This window comes from Chenopodium album, chromosome 2, assembly GCF_948465745.1.
Source record: "Chenopodium album chromosome 2, dcCheAlbu1.1, whole genome shotgun sequence".
In the NCBI taxonomy this organism is placed as follows: Eukaryota; Viridiplantae; Streptophyta; class Magnoliopsida; order Caryophyllales; family Amaranthaceae; genus Chenopodium; species Chenopodium album.
In genome coordinates this window covers 1,222,593-1,241,109 of record NC_137835.1, presented here as the reverse complement: position 1 = coordinate 1,241,109, position 18,517 = coordinate 1,222,593, and the positions used below count along the sequence as shown (strand labels likewise).

The following is an 18,517-nucleotide window of genomic DNA, read 5'->3' as shown; positions in this document are numbered from 1 at the left end:
GGGCTCTCAGTCTCAGTAAAACGCCAAAGCTAAGAGAGGGAAAGAGTAATACGTTATGTTTAATACAATAATTTAATGTCAATTTGCAAATCATGGATCAACTCACAATCACCCATTTAATTAAATTAGCTACATTAGCCTCCATCTTTTGTCCTCTCATTTTCAATGCACTTTTGGAGTTTTGGTACACTTTTGCAACGTTCTTTTAATTAATTGACCCAAAATAATATCAACAGCATCAACTGTTTCCAAAAACAATATCTGAATGTGTACTCCGTACAAGTTTTTAGCTTTTTATTTTATTTATTTATTTATTTTTTTGGCGCAAATAAGGACACTTTCTTGACGCATAAACAAGAATCATGATGTGGTGTTGAAAAATATTACTAACAAATACTTGTAGTTTGGCACTGTACATTGCATTATATTTGTTCTCTTTTTGACTCAAATAGACTCTCGGCAGTTTTCTGAAAAAATTTGATCTGCTAGCCCAGGAGGCTGAGGCTGAGGCTGAGACAGATACACATCGATATGTTAATGGTATTTCTTTCCGCTTGCTTAAAGCATAAAAGATACTGTACAAAATTAGCATCCGTATTTACTAATGCCTAATTAGAAAAGCTCAAACCAATGCAATAGATAGCTCGATTAATCCTAACAATCAATCAAGTTTCAGTCATTTAAGACTTGAAACACACCCGAAACAGGAAAATACAAACTTCCCACACATCATGAAACAACTTCACCTGTAGAATTTCATACTACTAGCAGTCTCGTACTGTACACCAGCGAACCACGAAGTATATCTTCTTGCCAACCCATAAATAAACACAGCACAGCTTGGAAAAACAGGAGCATGCTTAAAACCCATAATAAAAGATGGCCTATTACCTGATAATTAACAACTCAACGTTCCATATTTCCATTCATTGCTTAAGACTATCCAAAATTACACAAGCTAATGAAGGAACGCAGCTTTTATCTGAAGCTGTCATTTATTTGATCCAATGACCATAAGCAAGAAAAATAACGAATTCAATGTCTGATTAATTGTATGATTAACAATACATAAAACACTCATGTACTTACTAATCAACTTAGTCACTCAAATGGATAAATAGAATTTGTACTTGTCTCACAGCGATAAACAAATTGCTGATTGTGGTCAATGACCATATATCCAAAATCTTAACGGCCTCGGTGACAAGGAATGCACGAGTTTCTCTTGACAACAGCTCATCATGCAGCAGCAACCTCAAAGAGATGCTTGCGGATCTGCATTGGATTATAAGATTTATAAGAAGATTTCTTATAGAAGGCCAAAAAACTTAACATCGTACCACAAAAGATGAATAAAACTAAATTCATCATCACAACAGGAACATAAGGACCTAAGAGTAGCAACTCAGAATCTGTAACGAACCCAAGGGTGCAGCCCCAAAGCATCATCACACATAAGAGGAAATGCAAGAAAAGGGTGCAGACCGAGGGAGCAGGTGAAATAGAGCAGCAGCAGCACAACATTTTAATTTTTAAGTGAAAAGCCACCACTCAACAAATGACTGCAAGGGGGTTTGGTGGAAATATTTGTGACTGATCTTTTGGCCTTTTGTGTAACCTAACTGGCTCTTTTTAATTATTGTTGTTTTTTTGGACTGATGTACATATAGGAAGTGGGAGAGGGCAATCGCTGAGGTAGCTAGAATATGGTATTTGCATTTGGAGAGTTGTGACCTGAAGTCACTTAAAGAGTGGTGAGCTTACCGTTGTAAGAAACTTCCTTATTTTTCATATTAATCAAGAAGCGGTCCTACTTCTCTCAAACTTATTTCCTCTTTAACAAATTTTGTGCCTTTTATTTTTGAGTCCAAGTGAATCAGATGTATAAACCAGGCCAGATACAATATTACAGCACAGTCACTATAAGTAACAAATACACCGATACAACCTGTCAATTTAACCCCTCTAAATATTTCACCTAGTACCCCCCCCCCCCCCCCCCCAACTTAATAAAGGAGAAAAAAACAAGACCAACTTTTCTTTCTTAAAATCCTACTCTTTTTGCAAAGAATTAATAGTCAGAGTAATATGACTAAATTTCTTAATACACCCTTATTAAAATTAAGGATGGGATATGAAAAAGATAACACAACTATTATCAAGGGTATTTTTCTTGTATAAACATGTCACATTCTTAATTTTAAAAGGTTGCAACTATGTGACAAACAATTCAGGGCAGAGGATGAAGTTTCCCAGTATCAATGTATCAGATCCACCATGAAAATACACATTGTAGCTTCACAGGTTAAGGAACTACTTACTAGGGATAGGAATTGAAGACTTCTATAAAGACAAAATATTACAAAGGAGAGTAAAAGCATAAATCACCTGAGGAAGCTTCTTCCTATATGCAACATCCAATCTTGCATCAAGAGTGTTTTCACACACAATTTTTCCATCCCGAGAAGCCAGCACAACACCTCCAGAGCTAGAAGCAACAGGGATTACAATAATACCATTAGCACACCACTTGTACAATGTTCAATACAAAATTTAACATCTTGAACATCAGTTCTTAAAACTTAATAGTTTAACTCAAAAATCCTTCATCGACATTTAAGCAACAAACCACCTACTACTTAAGGCAGCCTACAAATTCAAAATCAAGAAAGAACATCTTACACAGCCAGCCAAATCAATTTAGTCCATCCAAGAGCTCATACACAAACAAGTTAACTTACCAATTAAGACCATGTTCCTTCTGTTGACCAGGACCAGGAGGAAGATGAATAGTGTCAACAACTATCTCAGGGACATGTACATCTGCTTTCTCAGCATATTCATTTTTAGCTGAATTAACAATATGCTCCACCAGGTGCACATCATCCTTTCGGCAACGCAATAAGACAGCAGGTTCTTTCAACCTAAGCAAACTCTGTCAACAAAAGGGAAAAGGAAAAAAAATAAAAATCATGGGGGGTATATCAATCCCAATTTCACACTATTTCATTAAAAGAAATTAAAATTATAAATATGGCTGAATAAACAAGAGACAATCTCTTTGCAAGGTCGAAGTAAGACATATCTACTGTATAATCAAGAAGCCATCAGGAGATAAAATCATATAAGAGGAGATATCTCATTTACAGGTCAACTAATCACTTTAGGCAAGGCATTCCACACCCCCCCCCCCCCCCAAACAAACACACACACACACACACAAAAAGAAGAAGAAGAAAATAGAAGAATTTACAAGACTAGAAAGAGCAAAATATCAACTAACCTGAACAACGAGCTCTTTCAAAAGCTGCCTGTAATGATGATGGTCTCCACTGACACGCAGTAGCTCTTTGGCTGCTGCTTCTTTCATGGAATTAACTAAATCATCCTGAGCCTGAAGGACCTTGATCCGAGATGCATTGAGCTGCATAGAGTACTCTCTGCCAAAAGAAGCAGATCAGAAAGTGTTAATGGATTATTATTTCCCCAAATACAGAAGTTCAATTAAAAGAGTTTACTTTAACTACTAACACCATCCAACAAAGACCACAATACATTTCAATCATGCCTTTCTACGATACTTTATAATTACTTCTCACAATCTCAATACATCCCTACACTTTCTCTCTATATCTAGTATTCTTCTTTTTTGTGCCAAAAGCAAGTGAAATTGTATTGGGGGAAGATGAAATCATATAATAGATCCCCTCAATCGAGATCTTCTATTTAAGAAACTAACTTACTGTTGCTTGATGTTTTGAAGCAAAATTAAATTTGTGATGGAAGGAACATAACTTTTAAGGCACACACTTTAGCGCTTAGAGAATAAGCAGATCTTTTACTAGTGGAGATTTGTAGGACCTAATTGAAGTAGCATTATCTTTCATAAGTTTAACATGTCCTTTTAGCCTCTCAATTGATTGACAAAATCTGATTTAAATAATAATTACAAGTAATAAAAAGTACGAGTAACAAAAAGAATACACAACAGGACAGGACAGCACAAACACTGGTGTACAACTTGAATAAATGAGCAAAATGAGTCCTGCATCATGTTTATCACAGAAAACATACCCTAGGAAATTGGAGATAACACCTTAAACTAGGAATCCACAGATGAAGCACAAGTAAATCACATGAATCCACAACATGATTTCTACCCGTTTGTCAAACCACCAATCTTAAATAATGGCAAGAAATCAAACAAAAGTTCTCGCCAAAATCTTATCCAGTCATACAAATCTTGGCCTTAAAAACACAATGGATCTCCAACTTCATACCAAAGAAGGATAAAACGGAATTCTAGAGGCCATAAATGGACAGCTTCACAAAAACAATTTAAGCATATAAAGAAAAATTGTGTCTTTCCAGAAAAATAATATAACTCAACTTGGCCTTAATCACGTCTATTTAAAGGGAAATAGGTACATTTCAAATTACGTAATGATGCAAAGATTACAATCAAAAGACAATACATATACGAGATACGAAGTATAACATTAAGCAAACGGCAATTTCAACCACAATTTAACATTCAGCCCTAAGAACTTGACATAACTCAATAATTCACAAATTAACATTATCAATCAATCTGGATCATAAATCTGTGAATAAGTAATCAAAGCCAAAATCGATTAAACCACATCAACAATAGCATAACCCGCCATAACATTTAAGTAATCAAAGCCGAAATCAAATTCAACCAGATTAATCATCAACAGCATAGCATAAACTACATTCAATCCTAACCAATAGCCAAATCATGCATTCATAGCCATTGATCATCACATTAAACTTCCACAAGAAACCAAGTAAAATATCAATCATAGTCAGTGCTTTCAATCACATCATAGAAATCAAATTCAGCGACAGTATAATCACAATTCACAGTAATCAACATGAAATTAAGCAGCGAAGTAAGCAGCAATTCAATCGATAAATTACATTTTCCTGCGAACTTCAACTTGCTTCTCCTTACGCTCATACTCCTGCCTGATCTTCTTCTTCTCCGCTTCAACTAACTGCAGTTTCTCAATGTTGAACTCCTACAAACCAAAAAAAAAAAATCAATCAATTTCTCTTTCCAATCAAAATCGAACCAAAAACAATCAAAATTTCAAATCAAACAAAAATTCTTCAATTAAACTTCAAAATCAACAAAAAAAATCAATCGATTCGCTTACTTCTTCAGCAGCAACGGAGATCTCGTTAGCCTTTTCCTCCGCTTCTTGGCGGATGAATCTAACCATCTGCTGGATCTGCTTCTGGACATCGGTGTCATTCATCTTCGGATCTGTTGGAAATTTCTCTCTCCTCCTCTGATTGGTTGAAGATGATAGGGCAAGAGGAAGACGAAGATCAGTTCTTCAAAGTGTCGATGAATGAATGAAACCGTGAGACTTTAATTATTGGGGGAGAGTTTGTGAGTCGGACAAATAATGTTGATAAGAAAAATTGGAAAGAGATCACAAAAAAATTAAATAAGGGTTTATTTCACATTAATGTGTGAGCTGGCAAATTAGGGAATATTCACGAGGTTACTACTGTTGTCATCTGATAGGCGGTTAAATATAGGGTGTTAAATACCGCCGTCCAAATTTATCGTCACCGCCATCAAAACCTACACTCTTGATACCATGTTAAACAATTGTGTATAGGAAAATTCTTACAAGTTACTGGATATGGAGATGGTCTTATTTTTTATCGTTGCTAAAGTAATAACCAAGCTACACAGTTGGCAGGGAAAAAAAAATCCCTTTTAAGACGTCATTATATTGATAACTAGTTTTATCCCTGTGCAAATGCACGGATTTATAATAATAAGACTTGAAAATAAAAATAAATAAATTAATTAATAAAATTCAATTAAAATGGAGTTAGTTTAAATGAAATGGCTTATATGTAACATTTTTTATTTTTGAATTTGAATTCATATCATGTCTATCCTTAAAATTCTCATGTTAGATACATTATTTAAAATATTTTATAAATTATTGTAAGTTTTTTTTCATTAAAATTTTTTTATCATGTTATTTTTTAAGGGAAAAAAAGAAATTTAAAAAAAAAGCTAAAAAATATTTGGGCGGGAATTTTTTTTTTTTGTGAATGTGACATGTGTACTTAAGGGATAATTCTGGTGATTACTTTAGTATATAGTATAGATTTATTAATTTGTCCATTCATACATACGGAGAAACCTCACAAGGGCTATGGTTCTCCCAAATTTGCTCTATACCAAAAGTGTTAAACGGGCTAAATTATGAGCAACAACATTACCATCCTGTTTAACATGACACCAATTAACGAAATTCAAAAAAGAGAAAAAAATAAAAAATAAAAAAAATAAGAATATCATCTAGAATGTTATCAAGATTTTGCAATCATCATATCATATATCATATCATATCATATCATATAACTAATATATAAAGCTAAACTTTTAGCCAGGTCACGAGGCTGCGACACTTGGCGTTCCATCTTTTCGCCAAGTGTCACGCCACGTTGGATAGATTTAAATAGACTTCATAAGATAAAAAAAAAAGTTAGTATAGAATTCTATTTGAATAGAATTTTAGGATAAAATTGTTAGTTTAGAGTTTTATTTTCGATAAAATACATGTACAAATTAAATTATAATTTTATTCAAAAAAATTGTTAGATTATAATTCAACGAACAATCCGATAAAGCTAAACTTTTAGCCAAGCGACAAGACAACGACACTCGACGTTTCAACTTTTCGCCAAGTCGCACCACGTTGGATGGATTTAAATAGAGATTAAAAAGTTAATTTAAAATTCTATTTGGATATAATTTATCTCCAATAAACAACCCGGGCATCGCACGGGGCACAAAACTAGTGTTATATAAAACTAAAATCTAATAAAATTTTGAAGATTTTGTTTTAACTGACCTTATTGCTCTCCCTTTTTATTCCGTTTGTAGATACTATTATCAGAAATAATTTTATTAATATTTGCTTGAATAATTTTATTTAGCCAATGTTTTCATTACAAACAGTGCATAACTAGGTTAGTAACTAGAATTACTAAAACTCATATTATGATGTACCATTCTCAAATGTAGTTGGATCAATCGACCAAGTGTCATGTATCAAATAGACCATAACGTAAAGCTTTTGCAAAACAAACAAAAATGGCAAACCAATACAAAATTTCATCCTAAACGAAAAAGGGGGTTATTATTGGAAAGTAACATTTTGACCTAGTACTTTTTTTTTTTTTTGACAGCTGACCTAGTACTTTAGCAACACTACATTGAAATAACAGAATGTTAACTAATTATGTTAGTATTAGTTTCTAACTGAAACAGTAGCTGTAGACACCCATTTGTGTCTCCTCAAAACCAAACTCAGTGATGAATACCTTTCATGTCATTTGATCATCGAACGAGGTGAAAGTGTGAAAAGTCTAGTGATGAGCATGTTTTTATTAAAAAAATCTCTTCTTTTTGTTTTTGAAAATATTTCTTTTCTTACCCTATTTATGAAAAACGTGCATTCCAGTTCAGTTTGGTCCATGATATTGGTCTAGTAATGGTGTAGTTGGATGGTTCTTGAAAAGACTTTTCCAACGATATATTATAAGCCCAATTCTGATGAATAATGAAGAAGTTATGGCCAAAATACTAAACTGGGCTCAAACCGGTTTTTACCTACGGCCCAATGATCATGTGGAGGGTCCAAAGGTTTAATCCTATTCCTAAACTAATTAGGATTAATTAGAAGCTTTTATAAGTTTATAAAAGATCTTATTATCCTTTTTGAAAAGATAAGATTAAAGAATTTGTGTTAAATAAAAACTTTCCTTTTATAAAAACTTTCCTTCTAATTCTATTCGAATTTAAAGATGTTCAAAGACAGTCAGATATTATTTTCGTGCCTCATAATCTTTATCCAAATTTCATATGGTTGGATAGATATTGAAATTATCTTTCCAATGATATATTATAATATTAATTCCGATTTATAACAAAAAAGATATGAATGAAATACAAAACTCTATCTAAAACTGACACCGTCCTACTATTTCGGTCATATCTTTTTATCCACAAAATATTTTAATCTGATTTTAATTGTATTGGAAAGTAGACTTCAAGAGCTTTCTAACGAGATATTATATGACTTATTTGGACTTTTGGATCAAAAGATATGATAAAAACAAAATCCACAAAAACTGTTATATGTCGAGTTTTATTTCCATTCGATTTCGGATTCTTTTCTTATTCTTCGACCCTCTTTTTTCTCTATAAATAGAGGTCATATCTCCCCTTTTCAAATCATCAACTCTCATCAAGAAATTATTGATATTCTCTCTCTCTTTCTAAACCACTTCTTTTACAAATACAAAATTCCGCATTCACAAGATCTAGACACACCTAGCCAAGTTCAAAGTTGTCTTCACCCTAGACGTGTAAAGTTTGATTTATGAGGGTTTGGTCCCAAATCTAGTCTAAATTTTCTTTAATTCTTTCTTTAAACTATTTAATTTAATTGTTTGATTTTATTATTTTCCTTGAAGTTACTAACGGTTGTATTTTGTTATTAGAAGGAGATACGAGGCATCCAAGTAAGCGCTTTAATTGTTTTCATTGATATTATGATATAGAAATCATGTCTAAGTTGTTATTTTGATTCCTACTATCATATTAGGATGCTTGTCTTAATTTGATGTTTAGAGTGACAACAATAAGTTCCTAGTTTAGGGTAAAGAATATAATATTAATTATGATTTCTATGATGCTTCCTATTTTCTTTCCTAATATTCATGTTAGTATCATGTTATAGCTATATATTTGATAATGTTTAGTTATATGCTAGGGTTTGTTATTAATCTTGTTAGTGTCATGCCTAGGATCTTGCTATTATTATGCTTTAACATGATTATGATTATTTTTATGATTTTTTATTATAATTGTTATAATTATTATGATTAATATTATGTTGCTTGATATATATTTATTGTTATTGCTTGATCACACCTTTTATGCATGTTTAAAGGGAATTTGTACTTATAATCACGCTTAATAAGGTAATTAATAATCTTGTTTTAGGTTAATTTGATTATAATTCAAGTGATCGCCAATAATAGATTTGTTTGTGCATTAAATTCAACCAACATAGATTAAACAAGTTTAGGGTAAGCCTATTAATTGCATGTTAGTCAAAAAGCGCACATGAATACGAGAAAAATAAAGTAAAGACAAATTATTAGGGCAGGTTCAATCTCTTTTAGGTTGGATTTGTACTTTCATCCCCGAACTTCTAGTCTTGGTTCCAGACCTATTGGAGTTAACGATTAACGATCTCCTGGATCGTTAAGGGGTGTAACCTTCACCCTGTGAACAGTTTACAATTTCCTAAAACTTGTTGGCGACTCTTTTGCTTTAGCTTTCTTCCCTTTGGACGCCACCATGCTTAAGTGTATGATCGCAGTGGGGTTCAATTTTGGGGTAATGCTTGAAATATTCCCTACAGCTTGTGTATTTGTTACTAGAATTAGCTCTATAAATATGGGTTTTGCTCACTTGTATGAATCAATTCAAAAAATAACAAAAACTCCTTTATCTCTCTAAAACCCGACTCGATAGCAATGGTTAGAGCATGTTTCATGGCAAGAGCCTCAGCAATATCAGGTTTGAACTTACCATGAATCCGCAAGCAAGTCGAATTAACCACATCTCCCACCGTGTCCCTCCTAACACCTCCTAAACCCACACCAACAGAACAGAAAATGGCAGCATCAGAATTGATCTTAATCACTTCTAGTGGCGACACACTCCACTTACTCTCTAGCTTGGGGCTAGCAACCATCGAGCAATGAGATTCCAGAGATAACAAATAATTCCCAACCAAGCCCACTGCTTTGTGAATAACATCAGGCACCTCCTTCTTCCACCCCTAAAAAATCCACGCAATTCTATGAAGCCAAATCCCCCAATTAGGCTCCTGAACATATTTCACCAGGCTGGATCATTATGCTTCTTTCAGACTGAAAAACACCACTCACCAAAGTAGTCCCCTCATACCTTTCCACCTCCAAGCAAAGAGGAGAAAGATACCAAAGACGTCTAGCATCATCACGGAAGGCAAGCATGAGCACAACACTCTCGGGCTCAGAATTGTACAAACTTGTCAAGGAGGTTTGGTCCTCCTTTGAACAAAAAAATGGCTGTCAAATAGGACCATATGTCACTCGAGGTTGGAAAATCAAGCATTGTTATTAGCTTTCCTTAATACATAGTACTTCTTTAAGGACATGTGCTATTCGATCTGCCATATAGTGCTCAAAAACCTCTCTTTCTCTGTGTTAAAGGACCAACTCAACCAAAAGCTTAAGCTGATGGTTGAGGCCCAGGAATATGTTTTATACTCTATCACTCCCCCTCACATGAAAGGCCCTTTGGGCTTGAAATGTGGATGCAACACAGGCCCACCCATACCTGGTGCGAATTCATTCCACTTTGAAGGATGGGCGGATGAGGTTTGAACCCGTGACCTTTGTGTCACGCTGGCTCCGATACCATGTAGAAATTGGGATAAAAGTAGTATGTCTATTAAACTGTGTAGAAATGAGTTTATATACAAACTAAACTCTAGGTTCCTATTAAATTAGGAAAACCAAACAACTAGGGAACGAAATGACAATCAATAAATTAGGAAAACCAAACAACTAGGGAACGAAATGACAATCAATTAAACTGAAAAGACTATATATACAAAAACATTAATTCCCTAAATTAAAATATCTCCAATACTCCCCCTCAAGTAGGAGCGTGAGGATCACGAACGCCCAACTTGGACAGTAAGAAATAGAATTGTGAAGCGCCTAATGCCTTAGTGAAGAAATCTGCTGGCTGTAAGGTGGTACAGACATGAGCACAAGAAATAACACCAGCCATTAGGAGCTCACGAACGAAATGACAATCAATCTCGATGTGTTTGGTACGTTCGTGAAAGACTGGATTTGCAGCAATATGAAGGACGGCCTGATTATCACAGAATAAAAGAACAGGATGATGATGATAAACCCCAAGTGTTGCAAGAAAACTCCGTAACCACTTAATCTCCGCACAAGTAAATGCCATTGATCGATATTCGGCTTCTGCCGAAGAGCGAGATATAGTGTGTTGCTTCTTCGTTTTCCACGAAATGGGAGACGACCCAAGCATAATAAAATAACCAGATATCGAGCGTCGAGTTAGAGGGCAGCTTGCCCAATCAGAGTCGCAGTATGCATAAAGTTGCAGATCACTATCAGAGCGAAGAAGTATACCTTGTCCAGGATGAGACTTAATATATCGCAGCACACGCATAGCTGCATCAAAGTGCTCTTGAAGAGGAGCCTGCATAAACTGGGACAATATATGAACAGGATAAGATATGTCTGGGCGTGTAATAGTGAGATAGATTAAACAACCCACTATACGTCGATATTGTGCAGGATCAGCATATAGAGGGCCTGTGGCGGAAGCGAGCTTATGATTTTGAGGCAAAGGTGTATCAACTGGCTTTGAGGCCAACAAACCTGCCTCTTGTAAAATGTCAAGGGTATACTTAGGCTGGCAAAGAAACATTCCTTCATAAGAACGTGCACATTCGATGCCAAGAAAATATTTCAGAGGTCCCAAATCTTTAAGTTGGAAACATGTATCCAAATATTTCTTAAATGATGCACATAAAGTAGGATTATTACTAGCCACTAAAATATCGTCAACATATACCAAAACAGAAAGAATGTCACCAGCCTTCCTGAAAGTAAAGAGTGTATGATCAGCATGGGACTGATGAAACCCATATTTTCGTAGAGCTGAAGAAAGCTTGGCAAACCAATTTCTTGGTGACTGACGAAGGCCATAAAGAGATTTCCGCAGACGACACACCTTAGTAGGAGATGAAGGAGAAAAACCAGGGGGAAGCTTCTTAATCGTATTCCTACTAAAATCCTTAATGGACCTCGTACTCATCAATTGAAATCACAATACCATTCTTTACAGCAAAAAGGTCTAAATGTGGTTACTTATTATAATCAATTTAAAGCTTTGTGGGATGCTCTTTATGGTTCTGAGGATATTACTTGTGGTTGTGTATGTGCGGCAGCAACTAAACTCCGTACACGAGCAGAGAATGCTAAGACTCATGATTTTCTTTTGGGTCTTGATGATACTCAGTATGGGGCTATTCGAACCCAAATCTTAGGTATGGATCCATTCCCTACTATCAATAAAGCCTTTTCTTTGGTATCTCAAGAAGAGAGACATCAAAATATTGTTCGAGGTCGAGATGATAAGACTGAGGTACTAAGCTTTGCAACACAGTCTTCAAATTCCCCTGCACCCACCACCCCTCGTTTTGCGCCAAATCCTAACCAGCCCCTATTCTGTACCCATTGCAATAAACTTGGTCATGACTATGACCATTGCTATCAGCGTCTGGGCTATCCTAATGGGGGTCGGGGTCGTGGTAAAGGTCGTCCAAGCCGTGGTCGAGGAGGTGGAACTCAGGGCCGCGGGCAGTCCACTCCTACACCTACAGCAGCTGCAACACAGGCTGCCCGAACAAGTGATGGCTTAGCACGGCAACAACAAGCATCCTCGTCTATTACAGGTTTAACCACTGAGCAAGTGCAGCGTCTTATGAGTCCTCTTGACTCTTCTCTGTCATCCGAAAAGTTGTATGGTAAGCATGTGTTTGAGACAAGCGCCTAGTTGCTTGATAGTGGTGCCTCACATCATATGACAGGCACACTTGAGCATTTATTTGATTGCACTGACCTTTCTCCCAGACCTGTGAGTCTTCCTGATGGTGTACAAACCTCTGCTACAAAGCAGGGCAGTGTTCATTTGAGTTCTAAATTAACTCTTCACAATGTTTTATATGTTCCAAACTTAAAATGCAATCTGATTTCCATTGGTCAGTTGATTTTGGATTCAAATACTATTGTCATGTTTACTGACAAATTATGTATTATACAGGACCGCATGTCGAGGATCCCGATTGGACTGGGTGAGTTTCGGAATGGGGTGTACTTTTTCAAGCCGGTGGCTAAGCAAGTCTTCTCTCATGCTACAACTGCAGACACGACTCTTTTGTTGCATCAGCGTCTTGGACATCCTTCAAGCCAGCATTTGTCTTTTATTTCTAGTGCTAGTAAGAATAGCAAAATAAAGAATTTGTTAGATCGTTGTGATGTTTGTCCCCGAGCTAAACAAACTCGTACTGTTTTTCCAATTAGTGAGAATAAAGCAGAAGATTTGTTTGATTTGATACACTGTGATTTATGGGGTCCCTATACAAAAACATTAATTCCCTAAAATAAAATATCTCCAATACTCTGTCACATAGCCTTTCCATCAACATATGTTTTTCTAATTTCACAATATTCCCGTCAGATGGGTTACACCTTTCCCGGAAGGATGCAACAAACCCATTGTCTCCATGGCGCCTCCAGCAGTTGTTCCCTGGTAACACATTTTATTTGATGTCAACCAAACAAATTTAAATCCAAGATGATAGCAATACACATAGTATTAATTTGCTAATAGAAAAAAAAATCACGAAAAACATTTTTTGAAAATTGATTCAGTCTGGAAGGCAGTTTTAGGATGGTATTATAGTAAGAATTAGCATTGCACATAAATTCGCAACAAGAGAAGTCCAAATCAGATATCAATAGATTATAGTTATGGTCCCTATGATTTTCTTGTTAACATATGGTTTTTGATGTCCTTAATTTCTAAGAAAGTGCTGATAACTTTAAGCCATAGATGAAAAGTAGGAGTGTAAAAAAAAACTTGAACACTTAAAGACAGAAGATCTTAGTAGCTATTTACTACAACTCTACATGATCATGAAAGTAGCAAAGTGCCATTAACAGGAAATATGGCGAACAGGGCTGATTATTTGTTAACTTTAAGACGCTTCCTTATTGTGTCTAGTTCACGTCATTTGGTTCAGTCCCTCTTAAGAATGGGTATTTTTTAAAACAATATTTTCATCCTAACAATGTAATGTCAATAAAAGTACCCCCCCCCCCAACAAGCTTCCCCCACCCTAGTCTTGAACATTTAAGCTTGCAGCAAAATTATACATAGAAGATCAAGATCAAGTTTTAGTATAGGCCTCCTTTTAGAAAAAAACAACAGAAAAGCAGTACTTTAACAATTTAGTGTAGATCGCACCACACCTAACATTCAACATACCTTGTAGACCAGCAAACATGATAATACATATAGTTTTCCTTTCTTTGGAGTGTAAGTTTGCTTCTGTGCAGAGCTCATAAAATACAGCCTAAATCACATAGTATCTAATTAGAAAAACACCAATTAATTTCACTATACAACAAAGTATAAGTACCAAAGGAGACCAGTAAAATAAGGCAAATCACATTTGGAACAGGAAAATTGAGCAAATCATATAATATACAAATCCCACTCAACATTGAGCAAATTACCATTAAAGAGAGAGAGTGAAGGGCAAGAGAAGATGTCTACCGAATTACACAGGTTATCACAATGAGGCAATTATTGGAAAGATCAATTTCTTCCAAATATCTCCATTATTGGAAAGATCAATTTCTTCCAAATTAATCCCTCTATCTCTCTCCCCTCCAATTCCCTTCCTTCATTTGTCATCCAATAGAAAGAAATTCAATCACTCCATTTTCCTTCCTTCCATTTTCCTCAATCCAAACACAGTCTAAGTTCAGATGATCAATTGCCTATAAATTAAGGTAATATACGTAGTAATAAAATTTTAACAAAGAAATTTACATATATAAGTTCAGATAATATTCAATGCCAAATGCCAATAGCCTAATAAACCAAGACAGGACAACAAAGAAATTTACATACTTAAGTTCAGGTCATATTCAACGCATTTAGCCTAATAAACCAAGGCAGACCAAATAAATCCAGAGCGCCAAAGCCTATGTGGCAGTCTATGGTAAACTAAAAGGTTTAGTTTAGTTATTTATGAGGTAAATACTTAAACTACAAATTTGGTACCGAACTTCAATCTAATCATGTACGTTAGACACTCACATAATGACATAGTAAGAACTCGCCATCATCAAATAATTAATAAGAAAATTTCCAATTCAAATATTTATTTTTGTAATTTAAAATTAAACATTAAGAGACCGTGTTAAAATTGCAAAATAGTCAAAACAGCTGCAGTACAACACTACATAGTTCTATAAAGTGCACAGTTCAGTATGGTAGCATACATACATTTCAGCAATGTGGTATCAGATGAAATGCAACAAAAAAATCATATATGCTAAATGAGTGCAGCATTCATAGAGTTATAGTTCTAGGATTTAAAATAAAGTTCCTAAAGAGCACCTGAGATATCAATTCTACAGTTGGAGATAAGTTGAGCATGTTCTTTACCTGAAAAGGCCATTAAGTTAGCTCACCAAAAAAGTAATACATTATAGATTAAGTTAAATCTAGAAGCGATGTTAACTCAATCCTTGTGCAAGTAAAAGACATACAAGATATAGGATAGAAAAATACGACCATTTAACTTTAAAACAACTTTAGATAAAAGGACTAATGTCACCCATCAGATTAGATGGAATACCTCGGAATCAGTGTGCAATTCCACCGGTGACCGTCCAATTTTTAAATAAGGAAAAATAGAAAACATAAAAGTAACTAAAAGCAAACTATCAATCAAAATTTCCATCCTTCACATCGCCCCACTAACCAAGGAGCCAAGCAGCTTCCAACCACAACAGTTCTGTAATTACTTCGTTCAATCTCCGATACATATATTCTTTGTCAGGGGTCTAACTGAGACACAAAAAAAAAACTGAAAATACCAGCACAGCTAAAAAGATTCAAGATGTGCATATCAGTCAAAGGAAATCATCACCAACATACAAAAGCAATTATACATCAAGTTAAAAAAGATATAGTGACATGATTCTGTTCCAAACCAAACCACATGACATTATTATGCTAATATCATAAGACAAAAACTACCTATTCAAAAATCATAAAAATTCACTCAGTATAAAACTGAATCAATTGAACAGTTTTGCAAGGTTTATAACTTTAAATTATGACAAGAGCAAAATCATAATCGAAAACTGAATAAACCGCCAAGAGGTATGAGACCTTGCTCTAGCTATCTGCCAATTCAAAAAGAAACGGGGTGCCAAGCATTACCACACATCTACACCTGTAAAGTATAAACCTCTGTTTTAACAGAAATATGTCAGCTTAAGATATGTAAAAATCAACTCATCTTTCATACTCATCTATCCTAAAGTGCCAAAGTAGTTTATTGCTTTTTAATTCGCCTAGAAGTGGTAGAAGAAAACATGTGGTACACATGAGTATATGTCACTTTTAATGAAAAATAAAACCTGGTAAACATCGGGAATTCTGGCAGCACTTTGGTAACTTTCATAAAAAAAAAGATGGCAAAATAAGAACATCAGTTAAGCTTTTCAGCTTCTTCCTTAGCGATCTTAAAGGGGAACTCCTGCTTGAAGGCAATAAGCTACACTATTTCAAAGCCGTCCAACCATAAATCCTTTAGGAAACTAATTGTTTCAGTTACGTGCTGTTGACAAATGGAGTTAACGTATCCATGGAAAATCAAAACAGGTTAATTAGATATTTCAGTTGACAAGTGGAGTTAATTGAGTAATTGAAAATTTTATAGTTATAACCCATCTATTAGAAAGTCCATAATAAGGGGTACTTTAAAAATGAACAAAGAACAATAAAATCAATCAGGTTGTTTTATAAAAACATTAAACTAACTAAACAATAACCCCATCGCTCCCACAAAGTTTGTTTGAGGAAACCACCCCATTACGAAGGGTTTAATATGAAAATATAATATTATTCGGAATTACACCCACCAAATACCAAACAATAGTAATTCAGATTCAAACACATACAATTATAATAGTATAGAAACTAAGCATAAATTCAAAAGATATGTAAATTAGTAATTAGGATTTAACAGTAAGTACAAGTGAGGGTTAAAATGTAAGCAGTTGATCAAATATTCAGAAATTGAATTAGCTTTGAAATATGAACCAAATTAGAATCAAATAACATAATTGTAACAAAAAAAACGCAATCAGAGAAAATGATGGGAAAGGGAACAAACAGGAGTGTTGACGACGATCGGAAAAAGGAGATTCAGCAAAATTAAAGGCGCCAAAAAACAACCTCTCTCTTCTATTGAAATTGAAATTGAATTTCGGGAATTTGGTTCAAAAGCAAAACTCCGAAAATGGACAAGGAGAATAAACGCGTCAACTCGGGAAAACTAAAGCTAGGTTATAGATTTCAAATTAAATTATTCAACTAATAAATATTTATCAAATATTATACTCATACAAAGATAACTACTCCATTATTTATATAGTGGTACAACCACCATCGTAATAATCTTGACAACACGCATCCTTAGTATCATAACATGTCCAGTCAAGACAACAATATCGTCTTTTTCCTTTGCGAGTTACTGGCGCGCATACATCAAGAACTAAATCTATGGATCCAAATTCATGCTCAATGTTATTCAACTTACTCTTCTGAATATTCAAGCTTTCATGGTTTTGAGGAGGACCTACACATTTTTATAGAAAATTTATTTAAACACTAAAACAAATTGAATCACAATATAAATTTAATGGCATTCTAATATATAATTAATTAACAAAACAATTATCATTATTATACACGAAATATATAACTGCGAGAGATAGAAATCAAATTAAACAAAAATTAAAATAATTGTATCACTTACAATCTGCATTCACCAATATCAAAAAAGAAAGAATTATGACAGCAATAGACAAAGTGGTGCTTGATGCCATTATATTGTTATTGATTGAATAGAGGATGAATGGTTTTATGAGTACAACATATGTCAATTAGAATTCAATTTATAGGTTCAAAAGTATAGTGTTTGTAATCTTGAAAGGATAAGATTGCTTTCCTTATGTAATAGCCTTTTCTTTCTCAAAACGTTAATAAAATATGGTGAATCAATTTCATATTTTTATTGGTGACCACAATATATTGAATATTTTTTTCCCGTTTTTCATTTTGCCTTGGTCAGGGTAATTTTGGTATGACACCTTTTTCTTGGTTTTTTTTCTTGCTAGTTCATATTGGGTAAAAGATACCGTTGAATGAATCATAAGGGATAATGAATTTTTATTTATTTGTTTGTTGCAGTTTACTAATAATTTGTTGTAATAATCAGCTTCAACCTTTAATTTTACAAATTCTATTGATTAAACGAAATTGAATTATAGAAATTTTGCAATTATAAGTATCAATTTTGTTTTTTGAATAGTAAATTAATTATAATTACGCAGTCTTTATTATCGTAAACTGATTTATGCTAAACTCCATTAAGTAAAAAATAATCTACAAACTGATTTATGCTAAACTCAATTAAGTAAAAAATAATCTACGAGAAATATTTTTTTTTACTAGTATATGTTTTTTTTTTTGGATTAA

General features: G+C 34.2%; 1 protein-coding gene and 2 long non-coding RNA genes across 3 annotated transcripts; all 3 read right to left on the bottom strand.

The window, feature by feature from the left end:
• Nucleotides 1-962: 962 nt before the first annotated feature.
• LOC145592238 (V-type proton ATPase subunit E-like) lies at nt 963-5,446 on the bottom strand. The gene is made up of 6 exons (XM_081648693.1): nt 5,184-5,446; nt 4,945-5,045; nt 3,284-3,440; nt 2,742-2,935; nt 2,389-2,488; nt 963-1,275 (listed from the first exon to the last, which is right to left on the bottom strand). Exons 1-6 carry the CDS (start codon nt 5,283-5,285, stop codon nt 1,240-1,242), a joined length of 690 nt encoding a protein of 229 aa, XP_081504819.1. The 5' UTR covers nt 5,286-5,446; the 3' UTR covers nt 963-1,239.
• Nucleotides 5,447-13,181: 7,735 nt separating this feature from the next.
• Nucleotides 13,182-15,943, bottom strand: LOC145578745 (uncharacterized). The gene is made up of 3 exons (XR_014098909.1): nt 15,362-15,943; nt 14,219-14,306; nt 13,182-13,477 (listed from the first exon to the last, which is right to left on the bottom strand). It is a non-coding gene; the product is annotated as an uncharacterized LOC145578745 (long non-coding RNA).
• Nucleotides 15,944-17,330: 1,387 nt separating this feature from the next.
• LOC145578738 (uncharacterized) lies at nt 17,331-17,913 on the bottom strand. The gene is made up of 2 exons (XR_014098908.1): nt 17,796-17,913; nt 17,331-17,615 (listed from the first exon to the last, which is right to left on the bottom strand). It is a non-coding gene; the product is annotated as an uncharacterized LOC145578738 (long non-coding RNA).
• Between the last annotated feature and the right edge of the window lie 604 nt (nt 17,914-18,517).